This window comes from Simochromis diagramma, unplaced genomic scaffold, assembly GCF_900408965.1.
Source record: "Simochromis diagramma unplaced genomic scaffold, fSimDia1.1 OVJJ01000205.1, whole genome shotgun sequence".
NCBI lineage: Eukaryota > Metazoa > Chordata > Actinopteri > Cichliformes > Cichlidae > Simochromis > Simochromis diagramma.
Window position 1 is genome coordinate 11,133,945 of NW_024386782.1, and position 24,430 is coordinate 11,158,374.

Genomic DNA, 24,430 nt, shown 5'->3' on the forward strand with positions numbered 1-24,430 from the left:
AACACCAGATCTGAAGGAGGGTGGGGGAGGTCCATGTTGCAAGGGGAGCTTAACTTCTGTCTGGCTAGCTTGCCCTGCGCTCTTCCTTCTGACGATGCTGTCTGTGTTGAGCGCTCAGTGGATCTGCGCTCGACAGTGCAGCCTAGGCGGAGTAGTCAAACGCAGATTCACTGAGCGCTCAACACAGACAGCATCGTCAGAAGGAAAGTTGATAAAATAAATTACAAATGTTGTATTGTTCGATACATATGCCTACCGAACCGAAAGCACTGTATCGAACGGTTCGATATCGATACGAATATCGTTGCACCCCTAATATATATATATATATATATATATATATATATATATCACAAAAAAAATTCAACATTTCTATAAAGTAAGGCACTTGGAATGGTTTTGTCCTTCGTGTGTGTTTGTCTACACATTATCTGAAGATGTAGCTCAATAAACTTTGACATCACAGTCGAGTCTATTTCCAGGAAAACTGTCACAAAGAAAAATAATTAACCAAGAACATATTCAAATCAATTCCTCACTCAGCCATCACCAGTTCATGGACAAACATACCCTCCATCTTCCCACTTATTCTTATTCCACATTTGTTGGATCCCAAGTAACATGTCTTCCATCATGCAAGCTTCCTAAAGCAGCCATGTCCTCGTCCTCCAGCTGGAATCCAAACACCTGTTTGTGTGTGTGAGAGAGAGGACGATAAGATACGGTGGCCCTGAGTACGGTGGCCCCTAGAGACAAAGCATGTACAAACTCCAAAACACTTACAAATTCCAAATAGCACGCACAAACTGCAAAACACGTACAAAATCCAAAACACATGCAAACTCCAAAACACATGCAAACTCCAAAACACGTACAAACTCCAAAACACGTGCAAACTCCAAAAGACTTACAAAATACAAAACACGCAAACTCCAAATCACAACGGAAGTGCTCCAGGACGCTAGGGGCAGTGTTGAGCTCGATTTGCAAAATAAACGGCAAGTTTGTTGCAAACACATGGGCTGTATGTCAGGGCTCTAGAGTGCGACCAATTTGGTCTGGTTTGTTTCTACAAGAGCTTTGTGTGATTTGATAAGTATCTGAGGCTGAGACCACAGGACAGTAAAACATGATTGTTGGGCTTCATTTCTATACTGAACAGTCATTTAAGATTAGTTAGTAAATAACAATTAGCTAATGTTGTTCATGAGACTAAAGTCATATCACTTTGGTAATGTAAATATAATATGGCCAATATTATAGTTATTATATTAATCATTATTAGCTATTACAGCAGTGAACACGAACTCTGTGTCAAATACTGAGCTTCAGTACAGATTCAAGTTGCAGTTATTTATATGTCTTATCACCTTAAATCTTCACTCAAGACAAGTATCTTTGACAGTGCATATATAGGTGTATCATATATAAGAGACAAATGTTGTTCCTTCCCAGTCCCAGTGCACTTGTTAGCATGTTTTTGTTCGTGCAACTGGTCCGTTGGGTTATTGTCTCCCCAGAAAGATTTCTGTTGTGTCTTGTGTGCTTTTGCAGCGTTTTTCTTTTTGCAGCATTTTTCTTTTTGCAGCGTTTTTCTTTTGCAGGTGTTTTCTTTTGCAGGTGTTTTTCTTTTTGCAGGTGTTTTTCTTTTTGCAGCGTTTTTCTTTTTGCAGGTGTTTTTCTTTTTGCAGCATTTTTCTTTTTGCAAGTGTTTTCTGAAGTTGCAGTCCGTTTGGCCTCTCAGGGCCACCGTAATAAGAAGAGGAAAAGGATCATATGAAAAACGAAAATGCCTGTGGCATTAAAAGTGAGATTGGCTTCTCTCAGTTGTGATGATAAACTGCAGAAGTTATTATGCATCTATATTTTTCATTTGTCTTCTGACTGGAAAGATGGACACATTATGCCATTATTTAAACTATTTAACTTGTCAAGATCTCTTTACATTTAGTAAACCTCAGTTAAGCCAGATGCATAAGTTTATTATGATGACCTCTAGTGGAAGCTACAAGGCACATCATTGTGTAGAAGTGTTGAGCCACCTCCTTTTTAAAAAAATCTGTATATTTTCTTAGAAAAATGTTAATAATTCCATACATTTTCTATTCGTAATTCATCACTAAATCCATCAGTTTTAACAAGATGAAGAACACAACTGACTGAAATGCAGGTGCAAACAATGACAGAGCCTCCACCGTGTTTTTAATATGGCTGTACACAATCAGTGTCGTACCTCTCTCCTGACCTTTGCATAAACTGACAATTATTTGAACCAAAACTTTCAGATTTGGATTCATCACTCCATTCATTGCTACTGATTTTAAGTCCAGTTCTTGTGTAATGTGGCATACCACCTGTTTTCCTCCCTTAAGAATGGCTTCTTAACAGCCAGCCTTCCACTGAGACCATTTCTGACGAAGCTTTAGTGAACAGTAGATGAACCAGATGCATCTCTCAGGTTCTGTCAGGTCTTTGCTTTTTTCCTGTTTCTTAAGATACTTTTCTTCTGCTGCAGAAGAACTTCTTTTGTCCTCCATTTGTCGTGTTTCCTTAAAATTTTTAGGACACAGTGCAGCAAGTTTTCCACTAATAGCTCTTTCTGAATCACCCTGTTGTAGTACAATTTTTACATCTGTCAACTGTGTTTGGTGTTTTCCATAGATTAGACTAAAGAAATTGGAACAGACAGGCTGCTAGTAACAAAGTGTGTAAAGATATAATTTAAAATTGGTTCTTCACCAAGTTTTCTCTGTATTTCTATGTGTAGAGACAGCACTGATTCACCGCTCGAGTTTGCTGCCTTTTTTGTGCTTGAATGATTTATTCCTCTGAAAATGGTCAGGTACAAGGACTGGACTAAAAATGGGTGTAAAAAGAGCCAGTGCCCAAAAGAAAACTCTGATACCAACTTTAGAAAGCTGGCTCCTTAAAGGCAAAATATAAAGAAATTAAGGGTGGTTCAAGACCTTTGCACGGTGTTGTAACTGGGTTTAGATGAAGATATGATTTTGACTGTCTTGTCAAACTTAGGCTACAGCTAAGCTTTATTTGAAAAAATGTTCGATCACAACATGAACTTTTATTTTGTTTTTTCATTTTGTAGACTTTTTTAAAGGGTTCAAGAAAGTATGGAATGATCTTTAAACTCACTTCACAGTTTTCTTGTATCCTCTTCTTTTTGGTCGATTTTGGTATTGTCACAACTCCGTTCTTAGAAACACAAAATTGAAAATATTCAAGAATATTTAGAATTTCAGTAGACACAATATTTTCACACCAGGGATGGAAATCATGTGATGAGCGTGACAACCTGAATACTCCAGCGGATGCAGATCTGAGCTGGCGTGCGTCTGTGCTTTTCCGCTATCTGGAGAACAGTGGGATTGTTGAAGACTTGACCCTTGGCAAGAGGACTATACCCTTCAAACACAATTCCCTCCTGACGACAGTACTGAATCAGGTGATTTGGCTGCTGGAAAGGATGGTACTCAACCTGATCAGTTAAAACAGCATATAAAACAAAGTCAACGAGCTGAAGGAAGTTTTATGGCATAAAGAAAGTCAACCTGAGTATCTTTGCACAGATTCTAGCTTAAATAAATGCTAAATAGATAAAACTACCTGGTTAACATGTGGTATCACAGTGCAGTCTTCTTTCAGCTGTTCCAGGTGGTGGACCAGAAAATTGCTGACCCCAATAGCACGGCACACACCTATATTAGCAAACAGAGATATGTATGCTTTGTGAAATAAACTCTTTTACTACTATTAAGTGATATGTATTATCATCACTACTTCAGTGATTATCCAGCTGTAAAACTGAAGCTAGTCTTTTAATTAAATTATGAACATAATTCCCAAGGATAAAATTAAGATAGTATAAAGAAATAATTGCATTGTATGGTAATTCTGGTAATCTGCTGTCATCCATAAAGCTAATCCCTTGTCTCTAAGTTAATACCATGCATTTAGCATTTACCTTCCTTATAAAGTTCTTCCAAAGCTCTCCAGGTCTCAGCTCTCATCTCCCTGTTGGAACCACCAGGTGTCTTTGACTCTGGCCAGTGCATCAGGTACAGATCTTTAAAAACAACAGGGGTTAGAGGTCATGATGTAACAAAAGACAGCAAACTGCATTCGGTGTTGTTGAACATGGATTAATTCAACTACATCACGAGCCATCACAGGTTTATTCAAGACGTTTGTTCTGCAGTGACATAGTGACCCAGAAAACTGTTTAACTGTTAACTGTTTTTAACTTTATCAATCAGACGGCATACCAAAATACTCGACCCCCATTTCCAAGCAGGAGTCCACACAGGCCTTTTTTGCAGCTGTATATCCGTAGTCGCCGGGCCACAGTTTATTCGTGAGCCACAGATCACTTCGTGGAAGCCCACTTTCTCTGACAGCTTTGCCCAATTCGGCCTCGCAGCCATAACGCTTTGCTGTGTCAATGTGGCAGATGCCACATTCAGTGAGGGCATACATAACTGCATCGTGGGAGTAACCACCATTATGTGATGTGCCTGGCAAAGAGAAAAACACACAACATTTATACATTATAAAAAACAAACAATGGTAATTATTATAATATAGACTTTATATTTCCCACAGTGGGGAAATTCACGTGTTACAGCAGCACAAAGGTCAGAAAGAAAAGGTGAATTAGAGACATATTAGAAACATGAAAATAGAAAAATAAATAAGATAAAATAGTGTACAAATTAAAAAGACAAAATACTATACAAGAGTGAAGTGTACTATGAGCAAATGGTTGCTATATAAAGTAAAATACACTAGAAGACATTTTAATGATAGTGTTATGTAGTTTAATTCAAACTTGACGGCGTATTAGCGCTGACATAAATATACAGTGTATTCATAAAAGGTATAAATACATACAAAATATTCACATATCCTGGATTAAAGGATACTGAAAAACCCGTTTGTGTACGCAACTATTTATTAGTAGTATCAACTGTATTGGAGGAATTAGACCAAACGTTTGCCTGTGGATAAACTGACGAACAGTAACACTACATATTTTTTTCTTGAATTAAAACCTGATAGGTGTCAGTTTTACTTGTGGATTTACTTCCCTATTGCATTACTTAAAAGTTTTTAAGCCAACCGATTCAGTTAACAATCACTGTGTCCTAGGATTGCATAATGCTTCATTCAGGTTTGTGCAAGCTGATTTAAAAACAGTGACTGCCAGAGTAAAACACACCCAAACCAAGCACGGGGATCTGCAGACCATTGGAAAGTGGTACTGTAGGACAGTTCAGGACCGACGCCAACGGCATGTTCACTTCACCAGAGCTGAGCAATCTGGAAAAACGTTTTTGTTTTGTTCTTAACTTTTCTTGCTTTAACGAGGAAAGTCATTCCTCGTTAACATATGTTATTCTCCAAAAAGAATACTATTAATACTTTTTTTTCATTGACAGTACATTAGATTAACTTACCTTTGTTGTAACCACTAGGTAGACTGGTTTTGTAAATTTTTCGTTTAGTTGATTCTCCTTTTCTCTTTCGACAAAACTATTATTAACATATTTGTAGAGGCGAAGATATGCCCCTGAATTAAAAAATCAAGCCGCTGAACAAACATGGCGACTGTTCATCAGAAAGCCGAAATACGCGAGTGAAAATATATTTACGAGGTCGTAACGTAGAAAATGTATTTATAATGAGTAAGAACAAAATATTCATTTAACAAGAAATTTTCTCTATAATAAAATAGCTGCGTGGCTGTTGAGTACCATAAGTTACGGCGGGTGTTAAATTGGAACCGCTCTTAACTTGTACACTCTTTGGACAAAGTCAGCCAACATGGCGACTGTTTGAAAGAAAGGGGTTGAATGTTTGTAGTGCCAACAAAAATGAGGTGAGTTCTCCTTTCTAGAAAGAAAAATAGAATATGTTAAAATGTAACAGGCTAGATATGTTACGAGAGAGCCGACTAAACCGTTGTGTTCAAAACAAACCCTGGGCTAAAATCACGTTAAAGTTAGCTAAAATCAGTGCAACTACTTGCACAAGCTAAGCTGTCATTTCGGATACCCAAGATGGCTTAATTGATTTGCATGTTTAGTTATGGATGCCATATAATCCTAACATTTATCACAGGCCATAGATTAACTAATTTCTGCGTAGAATACAACAAATCAGTCATAGAAACTGCATATATTGATTTTATTCTCTTTTAAACTGGAGCTGAGATGGAAATATTAATAAATACTGCAGATCTGTGTGCAGGCTGCCCCGTTGTTGCTTTGGGCTCCGACGAACCTATTTGTTTTGGGCAATTCTGCTGATCCTCCTGGTTGGTGTAGTCTTGACAGCTCTGCTGCCACCTGCTGAGGACCAAAGAGGTGTTGCTGTCTTGGAGGTGCTACGAAGGGCAACCCCGCAAAAGCAGAATCCCGCACAGGTTCACCACGCTGACAGCTCGGAGGAGAAGAAGTTTACCATCATCATCCAGACTTACAACCGCACAGACGTTTTGCTCAAACTCCTAAACCATTACCAGGGAGTACCTCATCTTCAGAGAATTATCATAGTATGGAACAACATTGGAGAGCAGACACCTGCAAAGCTGTGGAGCTCCTTGGGGCCTCATCCGGTCCAGGTAGTCTTCAAGGAGCAGACCAGCAACCGAATGCGCAACAGACTACAACCATTCCCTGAAATTGATACTGATGGTCAGTACATCTGTCAGCTTGCACCGTATGTATTATTTGTTATATTTAAATACATTTTAGTCAGTGAACAGTAGTATTTTTGTTCTGCTCCTGTAGCTGTTCTGATGCTGGATGATGACACTCTCATCAGTGTACCTGACATCAGTTTTGCTTTTTCTGTCTGGAAGGTAATGAGTATCATAAACTTGAAAAATTTAACTGCAGATTTTAGCCGGCAAACCCTAAGTTGTTTTACTGTTGGGTTCCACAGCAATTTCCAGACCAGATTGTTGGGTTTGTACCGAGGAAACATGTCTCAACGGCAGCAGGAGTGTACAGCTATGGCAGCTTTGAGCTGCAGGATCCAGAAACAGCAGGAGGTGACGTGTAGGTTGTTTGTTTTTGGTTTTTTTGTCCACATACCCTGCATGTTATTTGGGCCTGTATTACGAAGCATGCTCGACATACCCAGAAATGTTTGTTGCTTATGTGGCTTCACTTATTTTTACATCAGTGTACATCAGTATACTTCTGTGTTTAATTTTAAACATATCAGTGAGAGAATAACAATCATGTCTTTGTATAAAGAATAATGATCATAGCATTTCTATAAGGATTCACAGATGTCAGAAAATTCGTGCAGGGAGATTGCCAAAGCTTTTGGAATGGATGTGAGGTAATGTGCAAAGACGGGACATATGTTTGCCTCTGGAACAAAAACCGGCCACAACAAATAGTGGGGAACCACGTGGGAAAGAAAAGTCCCAGAATTTTATTTGTATTGTTGTTGGCACAGCATATAAAACACTGGGACATGACCACAAGGTAATTAACGAATGATGCGCCAAGGACAAGCATGACTGCTGGCAGTAACGTCAACCACTCATATGGGTTACATCAAAAATCCACAGCAGAAGTCTAAATCAGCTTTAAGCTGTCACAAGAAAGTGGTTATAAACTTAATAGGTCCACTCTAGGTTTACCAGTCACATGTGTTCATGTGAGTATAAACACATGAAAGAGGCAACTTCTGACCAATCACAGACGTGGGCAGATCTAACAGATCTGAGCGGCCTGATTTTAGAAAGGAAGTTAAAACTGTGTCAGACCAGGCAATGTTAAGCTGTGTACAGTACAGGCTCAGAGCAACACGTGTTGCCAAAACAGTAGCGTGAGATTACAAGTATACGATTTAAATAGGCTTTATGAATGGAAAAGCACTATTATATTTATAAAGCCTAAGCTGAAGCCAGGAAGAAAATCTGGCAAAAATGCCATCTGTGCGAGTTAACAGACTTCTCAGTGTCCTTAAGACTCAGGATAATCTGTTATATCAATGTTTAAATGTGCAGAAAACAATTTTAACTTTATCTTTTCAGCTGAAACTGTGCTGGTGGTGTTTAATGGCTTGAGTGCAAGTTAAGAAAATATATACAAATAGAAATTAAAGACAGGCATAGCATGCTTGCAAATTTGATATCTAGTGTATATTCACATTATAAAGGCGTGGAAGACAATACAATCATTTTAGAAATAGAAATAAAGTTGCTCCTTTAGACGCTAGCTGTCCGTGGACATGTCCGACATGTGTTCCAGGAATGGTGGCACCATTTCCCAGAGAAATGATTGGTCAGTAGATGGTGAGTTTGTACTTGTTGACTTTAAATTGAACATGAGAAAATTCAAGGCTTATTCAGGTAACTTTGGCATAAACCCTGGTTTATGAAGAGGGCTCATTTCTTAGGGGGTAGTTTACCTTGAGAATTTGTGCTGCAGACCTAACCAGTTGTGGAACAGGTTATATTTGAGATCAAGAGATAAAACGTCACTTCCTACTGCCCAATTCACTAGCTGGGACCACATTCTCATTTTAGGTTTGACAGCATTCCTAGTAAATAATGGCAGATGGCTTGAGGATGAATTGAGGCTGCAGTTTGGGGAAGGCCTCAGGGGGGATTGGCGATGGCTCCCAGGCTGGGAAGATCCTCGTGTACTAATGAGAAGCGAATGAATTGTAAAAAAGGGAAGGGAGGGTGGGGCACAAAGATGAGAATGAACAGCTTGTAGTGCTCGGGAGGGTCATATATTGATGGATTACTGGAAGGGATGTGTATGGAGGTGTGGTACCTCTCCTGAAATTTAGATAAATTCTCTCCACTTAGCTTTCTGGAAAATGGTGTTAACATTGCTGTAAAATCCCCTGAGCCACTCTGAGCAGATAGTAAGAGGGTCTAATGTTTTTCATGAGTCTCTAAAGTCTTCTTTCCATGATGAGTAATAAATATAGATTCTTAGACACAACTAAACAGCAGCTGTTTTTCTTTCAACCTGCATTATAAATTTCCACAGCAGCGAATCACCATCGTATTGCTGAAAATGCAGAGTTAACCCTGAATTTGCACTGCTGCGCCACTAATCCTGCTTCATAGTACAGGCCTCTGGCTAGGTGTACTTTGTTTTTTAAGCTTCCATCTCCCTGCATTCCCTGCAGATACTCCATGGTGTTGATTGGTGCTGCCTTCTTCCACTGCCGCTATTTGCAGCTCTTTCAGGACCAGCCTCAAGCAGTGCACGCTTTAGTGGATGAAACGCAGAACTGTGACGATATTGCCATGAACTTTGCCGTAGCTCTGTATTTAAGAAAACAATCAAAGTTGGGTAAAATGAACAGAGCCTCTGGGGTCTTTATCAAACCCGTGGACCTCCGCAACCTAGAAAAGGAGGCCAGCAGTGGATACCAGGGGATGTGGCATCGTCCCGAACACCTTCTCCAGAGGTCCTACTGCCTGAACAGGTTGACACAGATCTATGGCTTTATGCCTCTTTCCTTCTCCAACCTGATGGTCTCCCAGTTTGGCTTCCCCAGTTATGCAAACCACAAAAGCAGGGGCTGAGGAAGTGCTGTATTACTGATTGCTCTGGATAAAAAGTAGACGAGATATAGCGTTCTGGTAAGTCTGTTTGATTAACATCATGTGACAGGGTGGAGGATAAGTTTGAATTATCTAACAGTCTTTTTGTGTGTGTGAGAGAGGGAGTGTGTGAGAGAGAGAGTGAGAGAACTGTGCCTGGAAACTAAAAAATGAAAACTTTAATCTCATTGTACCTCTTTGATTTTTAGCCTACTCTTTTGAGTTTTAGGATTCTGAGCAGTTTTCTCATTCACAGCCCGACAGTGATGGACGCCTGATTTTTGGACAGCGAGGATTGTTAGAAGAATTTGCTGCACATGCCCTTGTCTGATGAGACATCCATATTTGATAAGCTAATCTGTATTGTTTACCAGGAACTGCCTTAAAGTTACCTTGAAGCCAAAAAAAGTGTCAGTCTTTGACAGATTTTGACAACTTAACTTGCTTTATTAGTAACAGATTTACTGTCTTAAGATGTTGGTATGCTGTAGTTGTATTTAACCAAAAAAACTTTCCACCAACGTATCTGAATAAAAAGGAATTGTGAAAAGCATTTAACAGTGACTCTTTGTGTCCAGGACAGGAATGTGATTTGATAAATAAAATGTTTTCTCAGGGCATGAAATCATTATTATAATGGTGAAAATAATTTATTCCCTGTTGAATTTGTAAATTGGCTCACTCACAAAGAAATGAACAGTTTCTAATTTTCTATGGCAGTGGTATTTTAATGGAGAAAGACAGAATATCAACCAGAAAACCAGGAAAAAAAACCCCCATCAAATTCAGCAGGGGGGTGAAATACTTCCCCCACTGTATGAGTTCAGGTAGTAATCTGGAGATGTCGGCATCTGAAGAATTAACTGAGTGTGTTTTGGCACCATGAGTCGTGGTATCTTTGTTCCAAATTCTCATGTGCCAACTATAGATTAAACGCTTCCAATAAAACTTATATTGTCATGAATAGTTTTGTCACAGCTTTAATTTTAAACATATTGCCCTGCTGTGAGGAAAGTATTTCTAACCAAAATAGTTAAACTGCAGGTTTTTGGTTTTTTTTAAAAAAGTGACTTGGCCACTTTTTACTGTAATAGAGGGCACTGATAAAGAGATTTGTTACCAAATGAATTATTTACATTAGTAGGTATACGTGGGAGTGCCCATTTATCTTAAATCATATGCTTATTTGTTCTATTTTCTCTCAATGTAAAGCTAGTAGTTTGAATGAGAGTGTTAACAGAGGAAAAGGATCAGACAATAAAATTCTTTGTTTTCTAATGTGGAATTTTTGTTCTTTTGTCTAGTGGCTAATGCAGTTTTCCAGAACAACATGGACACAAAAACATGGATATTAAGGTTTTTAGCTTTGGATTACTAACGCCTGTTTTCCACCAGTAATGTGCCTAGTCTGGTGCTGGTCGATGGCCATATTTTGGCAAGTGTCAGAACTTAATTTTTGCATACTATATCAGACGTTAGTGTCACACAGGGCCGAATCTGAATGCTACATTTGGAAATTAGTGGCAAATTACTTGCAGTAATATTCCCATTGCTTCTGAAATGACTGAATCCAAGTGTTGGGAGACTCATTTTTGTGGTGCCATCATTCTTTGTTGGTGTAAATGTGTAGAACCAGTTTGAGATTTGGCAAAGCATCGGTGGAAAATGGCTAAATGAGGTAGCAGAGTTACAGATTACCGGTAGCATAACAGGTGCTTAAAGTCTAAAAAGTAAACATCTCGACTGCAACGCTAGACATGAAGTTTCACCTGCTTTTAAATTTCAAGTTTGCAAGGCATTAAATCAGCAAATGCTCTTTACTAACTTTGGATGTGAAAACTAGATTTATTTATTAATAACAGTCCACTCCATGTCATTGGATAAAAGTGTCCTTGCATATTCTTTTGGATGGGTTCCAGTTCTTTCACAAAGAATTTCAGGGACTTATGATGTTGGTCCACCACCACCACCCCCGGGTCCACGTCCAGGCCTGGAACCTCGGCTGCCTGGTGAACGAATGTCATGCCACAACTTCACAAGGGGCTCCCTCTTCCTCCAGATGAGTTTATGACCATATGCCACATACCACCTGTATGAAGAGATGCATGGCACGGTAAAATGTGGAGAAAGCAGAACAAGATGCTCCCATTAGGCCACATTAAGACATTAAAGGATTTAGACTGATCAAAGCAGTGCAGAATCATTGGATTCTTTTTTCATGACTGAGTTCAAAAGCACAAAGCCTTCAAAACAACATTTTAACAATATTAGATATGTTCCACAGGCTTTAAGCTGTATTTGTGACTACACCTGCAACTGTCACATAACCACAATTTTCACACTTGGGCCATGTTATGAGAGCAGGATATTAAAACTGGGCAAAATCTGTCTGCTTATGTAAGTCTAAGAAAACAGTTAAACCCTCCAGAAAAAGTAAGTAATCAGATTTGGGATTAAGACAGTTTCATAAACCTTGAAACTGTATTTTATATTGTTAACATGGACAGACTTTGAGGAAAAGGTAAAAATAAGACCTGACTCACACTCCAAAGAGGGCTCCGCCAAGGTGAGCTGCATGGTCAAACAGCCGCCATCCCAACAGAAGTCCTGCTGTATCAATGGCAACTAGCGCTTTCAGAGCCTAAATATAAACAAAGGCAAAGCTGCATTCAGTGCGCTGACATGCATACTTCCACAGTCACTCATACATGTACATTTTTATTTGGTCCATGCACACTCGCATCTCTTCCTGCAGCAAAAACTGGAAGGAAGACAAAAGCAACCTCAAGCAACCACTCGTTATATCCGAGGTAGACAGAAGAGCATCTCTGAATGCACATGTCCAACCTTAAAGAAGATGGGCCACAGCAACAGAACCCCACAGTGGGTGCCACTCCTGTCAACTAAGAACTGAGGCTACAATTCCCATGGGACAACCACAGATTGGAAAAACAACATCATTTAGACACAACAGCCTGCCTGTGTATTGCTGCTGATCATGTTCATATGTTTATGACTACAGTGTGCAGGTCTTCTGATGGCTGCTTCCAGCGGGATAACACACCATGTCACAAAGGTCAGATCATCTCGAACTAGTTTCTTGAACATGACAATGAGCTGACTGTAGTCACCGTGTTGAATCAGTGCCATGAAAAACGGAGGCATTTCTGAAGGCAATATGGATTCCAATCGAGCACTTGTAAGGTGTACTTCATAAAGTGTCCAGTGAGTGTATGTAGGAAATATGAAGTGTGCAGCACTTACTGTTCCTGCTGTGAAAGTGACCATGGGAAGGAAGATTATGCCAAGCTTGGCCTCTGGCATCTTAGAGCAGATAGCAGCGAGCACTGCCATGACGGCGCCGGACTGTAGATCAAAAACAGTTACTATCACAGCTGTCCATCATTTGAGTTGAGCTTTAAAATGGATTTTAGCAAATATCTTACCGCCCCTAATGATGGATAGAGACGCCCGGTGGCTGCCTTACATGTGTAACTGACCATAGTGGAAACCACACCTGAAAATCAAACATTTGGTAGCCTTTCTTACTTCCCGTTACCTATATTCTCAATAATCAGCCATGCATAGTACTGAAAGGCCTTAAAAGTTTGAGTGTCCCAAAATTAAAATAAGGTTTTTGTGCTGTAATAAATGATGGATGGAATAACAGCGAGTTTCAGTCAAACATGAAGCAAAGAGATCATTAAACTATCCACCCTGGATTAAACACTAATGTTAAAAATATTCAAGTATTGTGTTTAGATTTAATAAATGTTATCAGACTCCAGTTGTGTGCTTTATTTGACTCACCAGCAGACAGGTAAACTGCAAGAAATTGCTCTTTCCCCAAAAGAGAGACGATCCCTGAGGAGAATATCCATAGGACATACATGTTGGCCACCATGTGGATGATGGAGTAGTGACTGAAGGAGGACAGGGCCATGGGAAGGCAGCGTGTTTCTGGAAGAGGAAGAGGAGAGGGAAAAAAAATGCACACACTGCAAACACAAAGAGGACATGATCGTGTAGCACAGGTGAACTCACTGGAAGCTGGGTTGGACGTGAAGTACTTAAGCATACTTCTCTGCATTGAAGGGATCCGCCAACAGCAGAGGACGGCGGCATTTAGTGCGATAATACCTAGAAAAAAATTTATAAATAAAATGTGCCAACTATGAAGAAATGCAAAGAGATAAATAAAAAAAAACAAAACAAACCCAGACACATAGGGTTGGGTATCGTCACTGATTTCTAGAATCAATTCGATTCCCATTCACAAGCGCAAGGTCCCGAATCGATTCGATCCACGATTCAATCCCATTTGATTTGAATCGGGGAAATTTTGCCTCAGACAGTCAGAAATATTATAATTCTGATCACTAATCAGTACATATCCATATTTTATATCTATAAAAATAAACCTTACACTTGTGAGACTTTATCAAAGGTGTGAGCATCACAGCAGATGCCTTTGTGTCAAAGTAACAGAGGATAAAACACAGACAAACATGAAGGTGATTTTCCTGGCCTGACTTTTTATAGCAGATAAGCTTAAAAATATTCTGCAGTAGAACAAAAACTGAAGAAAACCATGAATCAACATGAACATTACCTGATGCTGCTGAAGTGAAGCAGAGCAAAGTTACAGAGGTTTCTATTAGAGATACAGTTAAGCATTTTGCAATTTTGCATAATTTAAAAAGTTTAAATTTCTTCAGTATTGAACAGCAAAAATGCGGCTTTCTTGTCGGAAGTCATTTAAGTAGAAAAGAAAAAAACAACACAGCGGCTGACAGCACTGTATACAATGGTAGACTGGTAGGTAATAAGCAAGTGAATGGGAAACTGTTCTTGAAGTACACAGAGAGAGAGAGCTGTGCAAGTGTGATTTTATTGTGGTGGAGGCAAAACAGCAAGTAAGAGGGAATTCATGATGATGTTTATGTGAAGCGTAGTTTGGATCTTCTTTTCGCGACTGGTTCAATCAACTTTGGTTGGAGAGACACAAAACCTGCAGCTTCAGAATCTAGTGCAATAAAAGATTTAAACACAGAGCGCGGACCAGACACATCAAAATGAGTGAGCTGTCGGCTCTCGGCCCCGACGGCATGTCCGTGTACGTCCCGTCGGGCGAGAAAGCGTCGGGTCCGCGCTCTGTTTACGTCTTTGTGCAGAATCCGTGTACCTGCTCTCATTTGCTGTTTTAGCTGTTTGGTGGTTGTCAAAATTCTGTGAGATTTATCCTGAGATTCTGGCGTTTCGGGCAAAATACATTTATATTTAAAAATCGATTCAGGATTTTAATGAATCGATATCACGCTATTCAAGGTAGAATCGATTTTAAATCGGAAAATCGATAATCAAAACCCACCCCCGCACACACATTGCAAAGATGTTGACTGTGTAAAATAATACCAGTCACAGTCTTCTGTCCCTCTGTGAGGCTGTTCCAGAAGTCATCCACCATGGACACCAGGAGAATGAGCTGTCGCTGGAAGCTGGACAGCTGGTTCCACCAGTTGTGCCAGTATGCCATGTCCTGGGTGCCCTGGGAACATGTGGAAGGTTCACAGAGTCTCTGTGAGCAGCTTGTAAATCAAACCAGTAATGCGATCTGCAAGAAAAGGAGATGTGCAATAATGTGGATCATCAAAGTGCTCACCTGCATGCCTTTTTCTGACTTCTCTTCATCTTTTGCAGTCTGAAGTCTTGACTTTAGACTCTCATATTGAAGAATGGCCGCCGTACCAAAGGAGCAGCCTGTAAACTGAAATGGAGTCAGAAAACAGCCAGAAGCACTTTACTGTCCACAAACAACAGTGTACCATGCATCCATTTCATCACTACACAGCAGTAGAAAACTGGGGAGGACCTACCCCTACTGTGAACATCAGCGGTGTGAAAAGTGTAGGCCTGGGGACTCTAGGAGGAGGCTGGGGCACCGGGGTGCCAGCCTCAGTGGCTGAGGTGTTTGTTTCCTGCGTGGCATTTTTTTTCTTTATGTCTGGCCTTTTGGCCTCCCGACGAAATCCACACCTCTGCTGGTTGTAGGGGTTAAGACTGCCAGGAGAAAGAGGCAGCTTTTAAAGCAGGCAGTTGTTGAAATATACACAAAAAAGTATAAAATCAATGTTCAGTTTAGGGGAAGAACATAAAAGTCCTGCTTTGAAAACTAATTTTCCTTTTTTGTTGTTGTTGTAAAATTACAGCTACTGCTGGTTGTAGAGTTACAAAAAAATGAATGCATCCGTAATAAAAGCTAATAATACTGAGAACAATTCAAGCACCCACAATGTATGAATCTACACGGGTAGCATGCCTCACAGTGGCTCCATAACTACTTATTGTTAGCATCAGTGTCAATAATAAAAGCACGACATGCTGTTTGAGGCACTCAGTTCGTTTACTGAAAAACAGAAAGACTACAGTAACTCGTATACGCTTCGATATCGCAGGTTACGGATGAAACATGAAGCTGTCTTCAGCTTTGTGGATCTCCCTGCAATGACAGTCGGAACAGTTAGGTAAGCACGGGCTGCGGCTGGTGGAGAAGTAAACACACACATCCTGTCAGTGTTACGCCTGTGCAGACAGACGCTGCGACCACAGCGACCTTGTGTTTGCTCACCTGGAGCTTCGTGGAGTGGTGTTCTGGGATCTCACGAACTCTGTTTTGGCCCATTTTATCGCGTATCCTCTCCACGCCATGATTGTGTTGACCTTCCGCTTCAAGCCCGTCCCACCACCACACTGTAGCTGATGCTGCGTTCACGGACTCATGTAAAAGCCAGCATTTGTAACTTGGTTGTATAATTCTGCATCTACAGGCAGCTCTTGCGCTGTGTCTGACTATATACATTCGGTTCACAGTATCTATTTAACTTAAATTGGTTATCTTATATTTAGTTGTGGCGTTAGTATTGTCAGTTTGATTTTTATTGGGTGGACACAGAGCTGCACAACACCAAAGGGTCAAAATCCTTGCATGCTTATAAATACAATAGAAGGTTATTTTGCCATAACCGTTCAGCTGTGCAACAGTAAATACTCCACAGGCCTCTGTTAGCGTCTCTTTTGTTTGGTATAATCAGCTCCCTCTAGCGGCGCATTGACGAACAGATTTGTCAGAACAAAAGCGCTTTCAACAGTGGTTAAATTGTTACACGTGTAGCAACTATTCAGTTTTTGTTTGTTTGTTTGTGATGGGATGTGCTACAATATCCGCAAATTTAAAAATTTAACAGTAAAACAGTTTTTTTTTACTCCAGTGTGAGTATCTCAGACTTCTGGATGCCTATCCACGGCACTGATTTTTAACCAGTAAAATATAGTGCTTCATCAAAATATAATTTATAGTTTGTGGTAGTTGTACTTTCCGTCTTTTGTGTTTATTTAACTACATTTCAGGGCAATAATATTCACTGTACTATCTTTACAGCTGACTCCAGTGTCTGACAAATACAGCAAGGATCTGTAGGTGACATGAAAATGAGGGAACTGCAGAAAAGCCACTAATTTCCAGGGGGGTTATGACCCCCCCAATAATCAGACCCAACCAATATAACCCCCCGATAAAATTATGAATTATCTTGCATAAATAGGCTGTTGATTTTCTTTATTCATTTCAGTTATTACCAGCAAAATAGTTGCATGTTTAATCATCTGGGAATTTACCCAGATTTATTTATTTATTTAGACAGAGATCTTGACTCCCTCAATGTTCAGCACAAAGTTACACCGATGTATGCACTCACTCAGCAGTATTCAATTCAATTTTATTTATAAAGTATCAAATCACAACAACCGTTACCTCAAGGCGCTTTATATTGTGAGGTAAAAACCCTACAATAATACAGGGAAACACTAACAATCAGACAACGCCCTGTGAGCAAGCGCTTTGGCAAAAGTGGGAAGGAAAAACTTCCTTTTAACAGGAAGAAACCTCTGGCAGAACCAGGCTCAGGAAGGGGCAGCCTCGTGATGCAACCGCTTGGGGGTGAAGAGAGGAAGACACGCTGTGGAAGACAGCCAGAGATTAATAATAACTCATAATTAAATGCGGAGAGGTGTATAAACACATGGAGAGTGAAAAGAGTTGAGAGCGAGGGGCCTGGAAGCTGAAGGTTCTGCCTCCCATTCTACTGTTAATACTCTAGGAACCACAAGTAAGCCTGCAGTCTGAGAGCAAAGTGCTCTGCTGTGGTGATACAGCACTATGAGGTCATTAAAATAAGATGGGGCCTGATTATACGAAGCCTTTTATGTGATGGGAAGGGTTTTAATTTAGATTATGGATTTAACAGGGAGCCAATGAAGAGAAGCCGGTATAGGAGAAATATGCTCTCTCTTTCTTGTCCCTGTCAGTACTCTCGTGGCAGCATTTTGGATCAACTAAATGCTTTCAACAGTATTGATGAACAAGATGAAGAGAACTGTATTGGAGCAGTTACTACACATTGACCTCACAACTTTAGGTTGCCACCAATGACATGCTGAAGAGCCATTGTGCATTTCATCTTCAACAAAAGAAGCCAAGATGAAGTTGGATCAGAATTAATGGGAAGAGAAAAGTATAGCGAAGGAGAGAGACATTATTTCTCAAACGCCGTGGAGGCAATGTAATTGCTGCTGGTGTTCAGTGTTCGTGTGACTGCTGATAGAAGCAGGAGGATGAATTCTGTGGATGTGTACAGGTTTCTGCTCAGATTCAGACAAATGTTGCATTGGATGATGCTTCACATTGCAAATAGATAATGACCCAAAGCATACTGCAAAAGCAACCCAAGAGTTTCTCGAGGCAAAGATATGGGATGGATATTGTTCAATGGCCAAGTTAGTGCCCAACAGAGTGTGCTTTTGAGTTACTGCAGACAAAACTAATGTTGTAAAGGCTCACCTTTCAGCACATTCACTTCACCAGATGCACCTTGTTTCTTTTCCTCACCTTTGATTGGGTGTGGTGCTTGGCCTTAATTGCACTCACCTGTCACTCGTTATATAAGGACTGCACTCACCTACCCCTCACTTTTTCTTCACTCCCACATGGGGCAGCAGCTGAGAGAGAGCAGTCCATGTGTGTCTTTCTTTCCTTTACCTGTTATACAATAAAACGACAAAACCTGCACATGATTGATGACTGCTTATTCTCATTCTAATCGGATGAGCCCATGATGATGACTACTTAAACCCTGAACCTTCCTTCCTCCAAAACAACTAAAGACAAAAAGACTCACAAACAAGCAGCAACTGAACATCTCGAGGGAGGAAGCAGTCTTTGCTGATGTCCGTGGGTTCTAGACTTCAGGCAGTCACTGACAGCAAAGGATTTTTATCCAAGTACTAAAATGTGTCCTTATATTTAAAATGACCTTACTTTATCCAGTTGCTTTTGAAAAAAAAAAAAGCCCCTGAAAACACTGGACTGTGTATAAAAGTGGATGTATTTTCCCAATAATTAATACATTACTTCTGTTAAACCCCTTAAATTAAAGCTGAAAGTCTGCACCTTAACCACAGCTTGATTGTCTGAATTAAAATGCACTGTGGTGACAGGTAAAATTAAAAAAGCTGTGTCACTGTCCAAAACATTATGGACCTAACAGTCTTTCAAAATCCTATCCTGTATTGAATTAATTAAGGGAATGGGGGACAATGACTCTATGAATTTGTCTTTTTATTTAACATTTTCAGAGCCTGCTTAAAGAATTTCCCTAATGATTGCTACAGCTATTAACATGTTAGGCTTTCACATGAGCAAAACATTGAATGAAAGACTTCCTTACCTCTTCCTTTCCAAAAAAATCCAATTTCTTCCAATTAAATTATAAATACACAAAAGTTTGCCTTCATGAAAACAAGAAACACTTTAAAACGTCGACAGTAACTGAGCAATATTGATGACATTAGGTAATGCTATTGGCATCTGGACAAGTTCCACAAACTTCTCCCAGGCCAGCCACTGACTCCAGAAATAGGTAAAGAAGGGAGAATTTTGCAGCGGGAAGGCTGCACTGCAGTGTCTGCAGAGGAAAGCTCTCCTCCGATGCAATATCTGCACTTGCTGGGCTGTTTTAGCTCTACACAATACTGCACAGAGAAAGCCAGAGAAAGAGTTAAAAGGTAGGACTGATGGGGCACACAAGCGATTCATCTTAAGTAAAGCAGACAATGCATCTCCTGGGTACATTATAATACAATCTGACTTCTGCGAGAAAATTATATAGTCATACAGAGGGAACAGGGTGTGTAGGTGTTTCAGGACAAAGATATTGTGTACAAAGGCAGGGACAGCAGCATGCCTTTGCCACTGTATGGGGCAAGGACACACTGCCAAGTTAGATGATATCCTATGGGTGCAGGTCTGGGGCAGGGGAGGACACAGAGATACACAAGAGAGGAGTTAGGGGAGGAGAGATGAAGAAAGGAGAGGAAGGAAGGGATAGGAGACAGGCAGAGAGACCGGATGGGAGAGGTAAGAGAGTAGACAAAAAGGAGGGTGAAAAGCATGAATATTTCAGGCGTCGAAGAGTAAACTTAAAGCTGTTGCTCATTTGGTTTTTCATTAAAGAGATGAACACACATACAAAGCTCTCTCTGAATCTGTAGAAGACTTTAGGTGTCTTTCTGATCAATGCAGTCCATCCCCCCCCCCCCCAGCAGAGGTGTTCTCTTTCAGGTTCTCTCATTGATTTGCTGTGAACTGACGCCCGCCAGGATTCACCTGTGTCGGCAGCAGGGCAGCCAGTCCCCGGCACATGTGACAGGAAGCACAACGTCTGAAATCAGAGCAACTTTTCATTCACGTATGACGGCCTCTCGTGCCACTGCAACTGTGACCACATGGAGAAAATATTAAAGCCAATCTGACATTCAACCTCCCGGCTTTGCACTGTGATTTGGAGCTACAGGCGGAGGCATGACGCGGAACGTCATTTGGCCTTCAGGTTTCTATTACAGCTCAAAGGCTAGAAACATCTTATACCAGCAGCTCATTCTTTTTATACCATCATAGGAAACTCTAGCTGTTGTCATAGCGTCCCATCAGAGTGCTGACAGGGCCCTTTCCAAGACACTGATCAATGGACCAGTTAGATGATACCACACTAGTTGTTTTCTGTTTTTTTTTACTGCATACATTTTGAGACTCAGTGCAGGATTGTGGTATTCTTCTCCTTCGGTTGATAGACAGAATCATGCTGTGTGAATTGAAGACTCGGGATTTCAGCGCTAATGTTGGTTTTGCACAAAATAAGAGAGGACAGCAACAAAACACAACAACATCAACCTTCCAGTACTCCTACTGATTAATAGGAATACAACAAATCTGTTTGTGTGTGTGTTTCTTTTTTATTTCACAAGGGATAGAAAAAAACACTCATCACAGAACAAGAGCGGCACTTGAATAAAGGTGAAAGCAGCGTACTCTTACTCACAGACTGTGCCTTTGTGTACATATCTGTCCTGGCAGTTCATGATGACGTGATTTCATTACACAACACTAGTTTACACTGAAACAGCTCACTCTGAATGCACAGCCTTTGTGTTCACTGTTCTGTGTATCTATCATAATTCTGCTGCAGTATAATCAAATAACAGGCACAATAAAGCGTCAAATGCTCAGGACACAGTTATTGATCTGATTCATTCATTAAATATTAATGTCTCTCAGCAAAAATATCATATACCTTTGCAACAAGTAATACAACATGTACATTACGTGGTCAGCAACTGTGGGAGGGAGGGGCTCTTAATTTTGCAGAGATCCGTTCAAAATATGAAAGAGAATTGAATTTATGGGGTACATTTGCCCTCAAATGGTCCCAATAAATAAATATATAAAAACCGAAACAAAACCCTGAAATATTCAGCTGCAGTGAAAATATTCCTGCATAATTTCCATTTTTCTTTTGCAGAAAGGTATAAAAAATTGATATGTATATAAAACAATCTCCCTAAAAACAGTAAAAAACAGAAAGAAAAAAGGGGGGAAGCCTGGTTGCTATGTCGATTGCTTTGGAGTTGAGGACAGATGAACAGACGAGAAGGCAGAACTCATCCTCTCGCAATGAAACAGTTCATTCATTATAACCATTTCCCTGCTGCATGCCAAATCATTTCTGCATCAAGGCACAATGCACACTCTGCATCTCCTCCTGAAAAGTCCCGCCCCCTCCCTCACTCACTCTTTACCTGAGCCACCAGTCCACCTTACTCAGAAACTCTCAGAAGCACCAAAGTGTGAGCTCACTCGAGAGCTCTGCACTCGGTGTGTCTCCGGCCAAGTAGGGGTCCCAGAAGGATCTCATTTGGGGGGGGAAAAGAAAAAAAAAAATACAATTGAAAATAATATTAGGCTTACTTGAAACAACCAACTTGCCTCCCTCTTCTCAGCTGTCCTGACGGAAGAAGAGAGCGCGCACGCGGCGAACGCATAGTCCGCATCGGCAGTATCCAACTTCGGCACCACAAGAGGACATGGGTGACAAAAACGCCGGTAAGAAACTTCCACGTGCTTCTTCATGAATAATTTACTAGCACATTTTGCTTGGGTAGTTGTTCAGACGCAGTGTTTAATGGATTTGACTATTTAAGCACGGACTGCGCAACGTCAGAAAAAGCCAAACAAAAACTCTAAAAAAAAGGGAAAAAAATACACTTTTTGAATATGGGCACGAATTTGACCCAGTGGATGCGCAAGATATCCTGTGGTTCAGTGCTGCAGGGCGATGCTGCTACTGCTGCTGTATCCAGACTCTCTCGCTCAGTCTGCCTCTTATGGTTTTGTCACCCCAAGCATACACTCTGCAACCCCAGTGTGCACCCTAACCTCCCCAGCACTGGTCATAATTTAACATTATAAGGACTGCAAATCACATATGCAGTGCACATATACATTTATAGAACCAGTGTAAATATTACTTTAGGCTTTGGTTGTTTTGAAGCAGGCTGCTGCGCATGGTAAAAGGTTTGGTCTCCCTTCTCCTAGCGTCTTTACTCTGTCAGTGCTGTCAGCTGATTTAGACAAAAACTGCTGCCTCTCCACTTTTTTTTTTTGCGGTGAAACGACTGCTCTGCTGTTCTCCGTGCAGCGGCGGCAGTGTTCCCTGAACGATTAGCATGCGTGTTGTTGACAAAGCTTTTCAACTTTACCAGTAATGGGTAGAGAGGCTGCAGTTTACACCTGCTGGATGCTGAGTCTGCTCCCTGAAAAGCTAGATGTCCTTAAAGGCGTTTCACTCTAAACAGTGATGTGCTTCATTGTCTTTATGTTGTGGAGGTTTTTTTTTTTGTTTTTTTTTAAGACACATGGGGGTTAAAGCACAAAGGGGGGTGTTCCCTGTGTAAAATATATTTGGATTAGGGACAGAGTGCCCTTGTTTAAGTAGGGTAACCTTCAGGCAGGGTCACATTGGCCTGTTTCGCTCAGAGTTGTTCCAAAGCAAAGTGTGGTAACATAGCAAAAAAGCCTATAAAAGTAGTGGGGAACAGCAGGTTTCATGCCAAGTGCACAGTTTAGATTCCACTTACATCATTTGGAGCACGGATATTAAACTAATCTTACATCGTGGGCCACAAACAGCCTACTTTGTTTTTAAGTTGGCCAAAACGGTAAAAATCAATATAAGAAAACGAAGTGTGAGGTTCTTTTACTTGGCAAAGATATGCTGCTGTAATTATTGAAAGAAATCTGTCAGCACAAGTCTTTGGGCTTACATTTTTAAAACAAATGAAAGATAGTGAAAGTTATTTGTTAACTTGCAGAAAATGTCCTATTTTATTTCTTTATTTTACTGGTGACACACCGTAAAAAATATTTATTTTTTGTAGTAGATACAGGAAATACAGGCTCGTTTCTCTCATGTAATGGTTTATCTAGCACTTGATTACACTGGTGTATTATGAATGTCTGTAAAATTTATTAAATTTAATGTTTAAAGTCAAAAATTTATATCCTCCTTCATATTTTCCAAAGCTGTTCAGTGGGTCGAACTAGAGTCTTTGCTAGACCAATTCTGGCCCCCGGGCCTTATGTTTGACATTCCTGATTTAGAGTATAAACCTTTTTCAACCCACTCTGGGATCTCTAGTGTTTATCACCTAATGAAGCAGTTACAACCACCACCAACCTCTCAATTTAAGTTTTTCCTGTGCATATGTACTAAATCTGTGGAAGTGTAGTTTGAACTGTCACTGTTTTCAGATGCATCACCTCTCATCACTGGTTTATTACTAAATTAAGTGATTGCATTGTTTGGTTGTAGTTTTTTATGCTGACATGTGTTGGATGCTATTGTCGTTTCTCTCTGTGCATGGCATGGGTTGATTCCCTGAAGTGTGATCTCATATAAAGTAGAACATCAGCTCACGGTTCCTCAACTTAAGTATGGTGCTTGTATAAAAATGTTGTTTTATGCTGATGATTGCGTTTACATGGATGCTTTGGTGGGTGTTAATTTGCTTTAGATGTGACCAAAACAATCAACGCAAAGCTGAAAACAATAGGCGTCTTTGAGTGATTGCCACCCACATGCCTGTAATTAAATAAAGAAATAATAATGAATAAATACAAAAATCTCAGTTATCTCTGTGCAATCTGCCACAAGTGTGTTGTTGCTGTCCTACGGTCAAATTGAGCCGCTAACCTCAAGTTTGCACACTTGTCATTCAGCAGAAAGGTGTTTGGCAGCATTACTTGATGCAACCATAAGCAGTTTTGAAATAGTGCTGATTTAAAAAGCACTGTTTCTTTAAGCTTTGCAGAATACTAGAATTTCAGCAAACAGTAATAACCATCAGCAGTGACTCTGGGGTTTTGTGCATTTAAATATC

At 40.3% G+C, this 24,430-nt stretch overlaps 4 protein-coding genes across 8 annotated transcripts in view; 2 read left to right on the plus strand and 2 right to left on the minus strand.

Moving 5' to 3' along the window:
• Nucleotides 1–347: 347 nt before the first annotated feature.
• zgc:110366 (uncharacterized protein LOC550476 homolog) lies at nucleotides 348–5,645 on the minus strand. 2 transcript variants are annotated; one of them, XM_040021811.1, is made up of 9 exons: nucleotides 5,472–5,645; nucleotides 5,234–5,334; nucleotides 4,281–4,529; nucleotides 3,980–4,081; nucleotides 3,622–3,713; nucleotides 3,311–3,493; nucleotides 3,151–3,210; nucleotides 571–687; nucleotides 348–487 (listed from the first exon to the last, which is right to left on the minus strand). In XM_040021811.1, the coding sequence occupies exons 2-8, from the start codon at nucleotides 5,307–5,309 to the stop codon at nucleotides 592–594; spliced, it is 858 nt and encodes a 285-aa protein (XP_039877745.1). In that variant the 5' UTR covers nucleotides 5,310–5,334; nucleotides 5,472–5,645; the 3' UTR covers nucleotides 348–487; nucleotides 571–591. The 2 variants fall into 2 exon arrangements, with proteins under 2 accessions (XP_039877745.1, XP_039877744.1); XM_040021810.1 differs by having other exon boundaries at nucleotides 348–687.
• A 115-nt stretch (nucleotides 5,646–5,760) lies between these two features.
• extl2 (exostosin-like glycosyltransferase 2) lies at nucleotides 5,761–10,365 on the plus strand. The gene is made up of 6 exons (XM_040021809.1): nucleotides 5,761–5,893; nucleotides 6,265–6,710; nucleotides 6,807–6,877; nucleotides 6,961–7,076; nucleotides 9,181–9,640; nucleotides 9,858–10,365. Exons 1-5 carry the CDS (start codon nucleotides 5,868–5,870, stop codon nucleotides 9,581–9,583), a joined length of 1,062 nt encoding a protein of 353 aa, XP_039877743.1. The 5' UTR covers nucleotides 5,761–5,867; the 3' UTR covers nucleotides 9,584–9,640; nucleotides 9,858–10,365.
• Nucleotides 10,366–10,652: 287 nt separating this feature from the next.
• On the minus strand, nucleotides 10,653–16,374 carry parla (presenilin associated, rhomboid-like a). 4 transcript variants are annotated; one of them, XM_040021801.1, is made up of 10 exons: nucleotides 16,230–16,370; nucleotides 15,478–15,661; nucleotides 15,264–15,368; nucleotides 15,017–15,149; nucleotides 13,646–13,741; nucleotides 13,412–13,561; nucleotides 13,048–13,118; nucleotides 12,866–12,967; nucleotides 12,145–12,242; nucleotides 10,653–11,690 (listed from the first exon to the last, which is right to left on the minus strand). In XM_040021801.1, exons 1-10 carry the CDS (start codon nucleotides 16,307–16,309, stop codon nucleotides 11,546–11,548), a joined length of 1,164 nt encoding a protein of 387 aa, XP_039877735.1. In that variant the 5' UTR covers nucleotides 16,310–16,370; the 3' UTR covers nucleotides 10,653–11,545. The 4 variants fall into 4 exon arrangements, with proteins under 4 accessions (XP_039877735.1, XP_039877738.1, XP_039877736.1 ...); XM_040021804.1 differs by lacking the exons at nucleotides 10,653–11,690; nucleotides 12,145–12,242 and adding an exon at nucleotides 16,042–16,100 and having other exon boundaries at nucleotides 12,254–12,967; nucleotides 16,230–16,339; XM_040021802.1 differs by lacking the exons at nucleotides 10,653–11,690; nucleotides 12,145–12,242 and having other exon boundaries at nucleotides 12,254–12,967; nucleotides 16,042–16,339.
• Nucleotides 16,375–21,838: 5,464 nt separating this feature from the next.
• Nucleotides 21,839–24,430, plus strand: part of fgf12a (fibroblast growth factor 12a) — a 33,540-nt gene continuing 30,948 nt past the window's right edge. Inside the window, exon 1 of the mRNA XM_040021817.1 lies at nucleotides 21,839–22,094. Coding sequence (XP_039877751.1) covers nucleotides 22,076–22,094 — 19 coding nt within the window. The 5' untranslated portion in view covers nucleotides 21,839–22,075. The remainder of the gene's footprint in view (nucleotides 22,095–24,430) is intronic.

What these genes read in the sequence shown, in the direction of transcription:
- zgc:110366 (XM_040021811.1), bottom strand. Translation starts at nt 5,309, where the DNA reads ATGCCGTTGGCGTCGGTCCTGAACTGTCCTACAGTACCACTTTCCAAT. An exon ending in TGATACCACATGTTAACCAG is followed by an intron (nt 3,494 to 3,621) that starts GTAGTTTTATCT and finishes TTAACTGATCAG; the next exon opens with GTTGAGTACCATCCTTTCCA. An exon ending in GGATACAAGAAAACTGTGAA is followed by an intron (nt 688 to 3,150) that starts GTGAGTTTAAAG and finishes ACACACAAACAG; the next exon opens with GTGTTTGGATTCCAGCTGGA.
- extl2 (XM_040021809.1), top strand. Translation starts at nt 5,868, where the DNA reads ATGTTTGTAGTGCCAACAAAAATGAG. An exon ending in CCCTGAAATTGATACTGATG is followed by an intron (nt 6,711 to 6,806) that starts GTCAGTACATCT and finishes CTGCTCCTGTAG; the next exon opens with CTGTTCTGATGCTGGATGAT. An exon ending in TTGCTTTTTCTGTCTGGAAG is followed by an intron (nt 6,878 to 6,960) that starts GTAATGAGTATC and finishes TGGGTTCCACAG; the next exon opens with CAATTTCCAGACCAGATTGT.
- parla (XM_040021800.1), bottom strand. Translation starts at nt 16,309, where the DNA reads ATGGCGTGGAGAGGATACGCGATAAAATGGGCCAAAACAGAGTTCGTG. An exon ending in CGCTGATGTTCACAGTAGGG is followed by an intron (nt 15,369 to 15,477) that starts GTAGGTCCTCCC and finishes ACTCCATTTCAG; the next exon opens with TTTACAGGCTGCTCCTTTGG. An exon ending in TGCAGTTTACCTGTCTGCTG is followed by an intron (nt 13,119 to 13,411) that starts GTGAGTCAAATA and finishes TTTGATTTTCAG; the next exon opens with GTGTGGTTTCCACTATGGTC.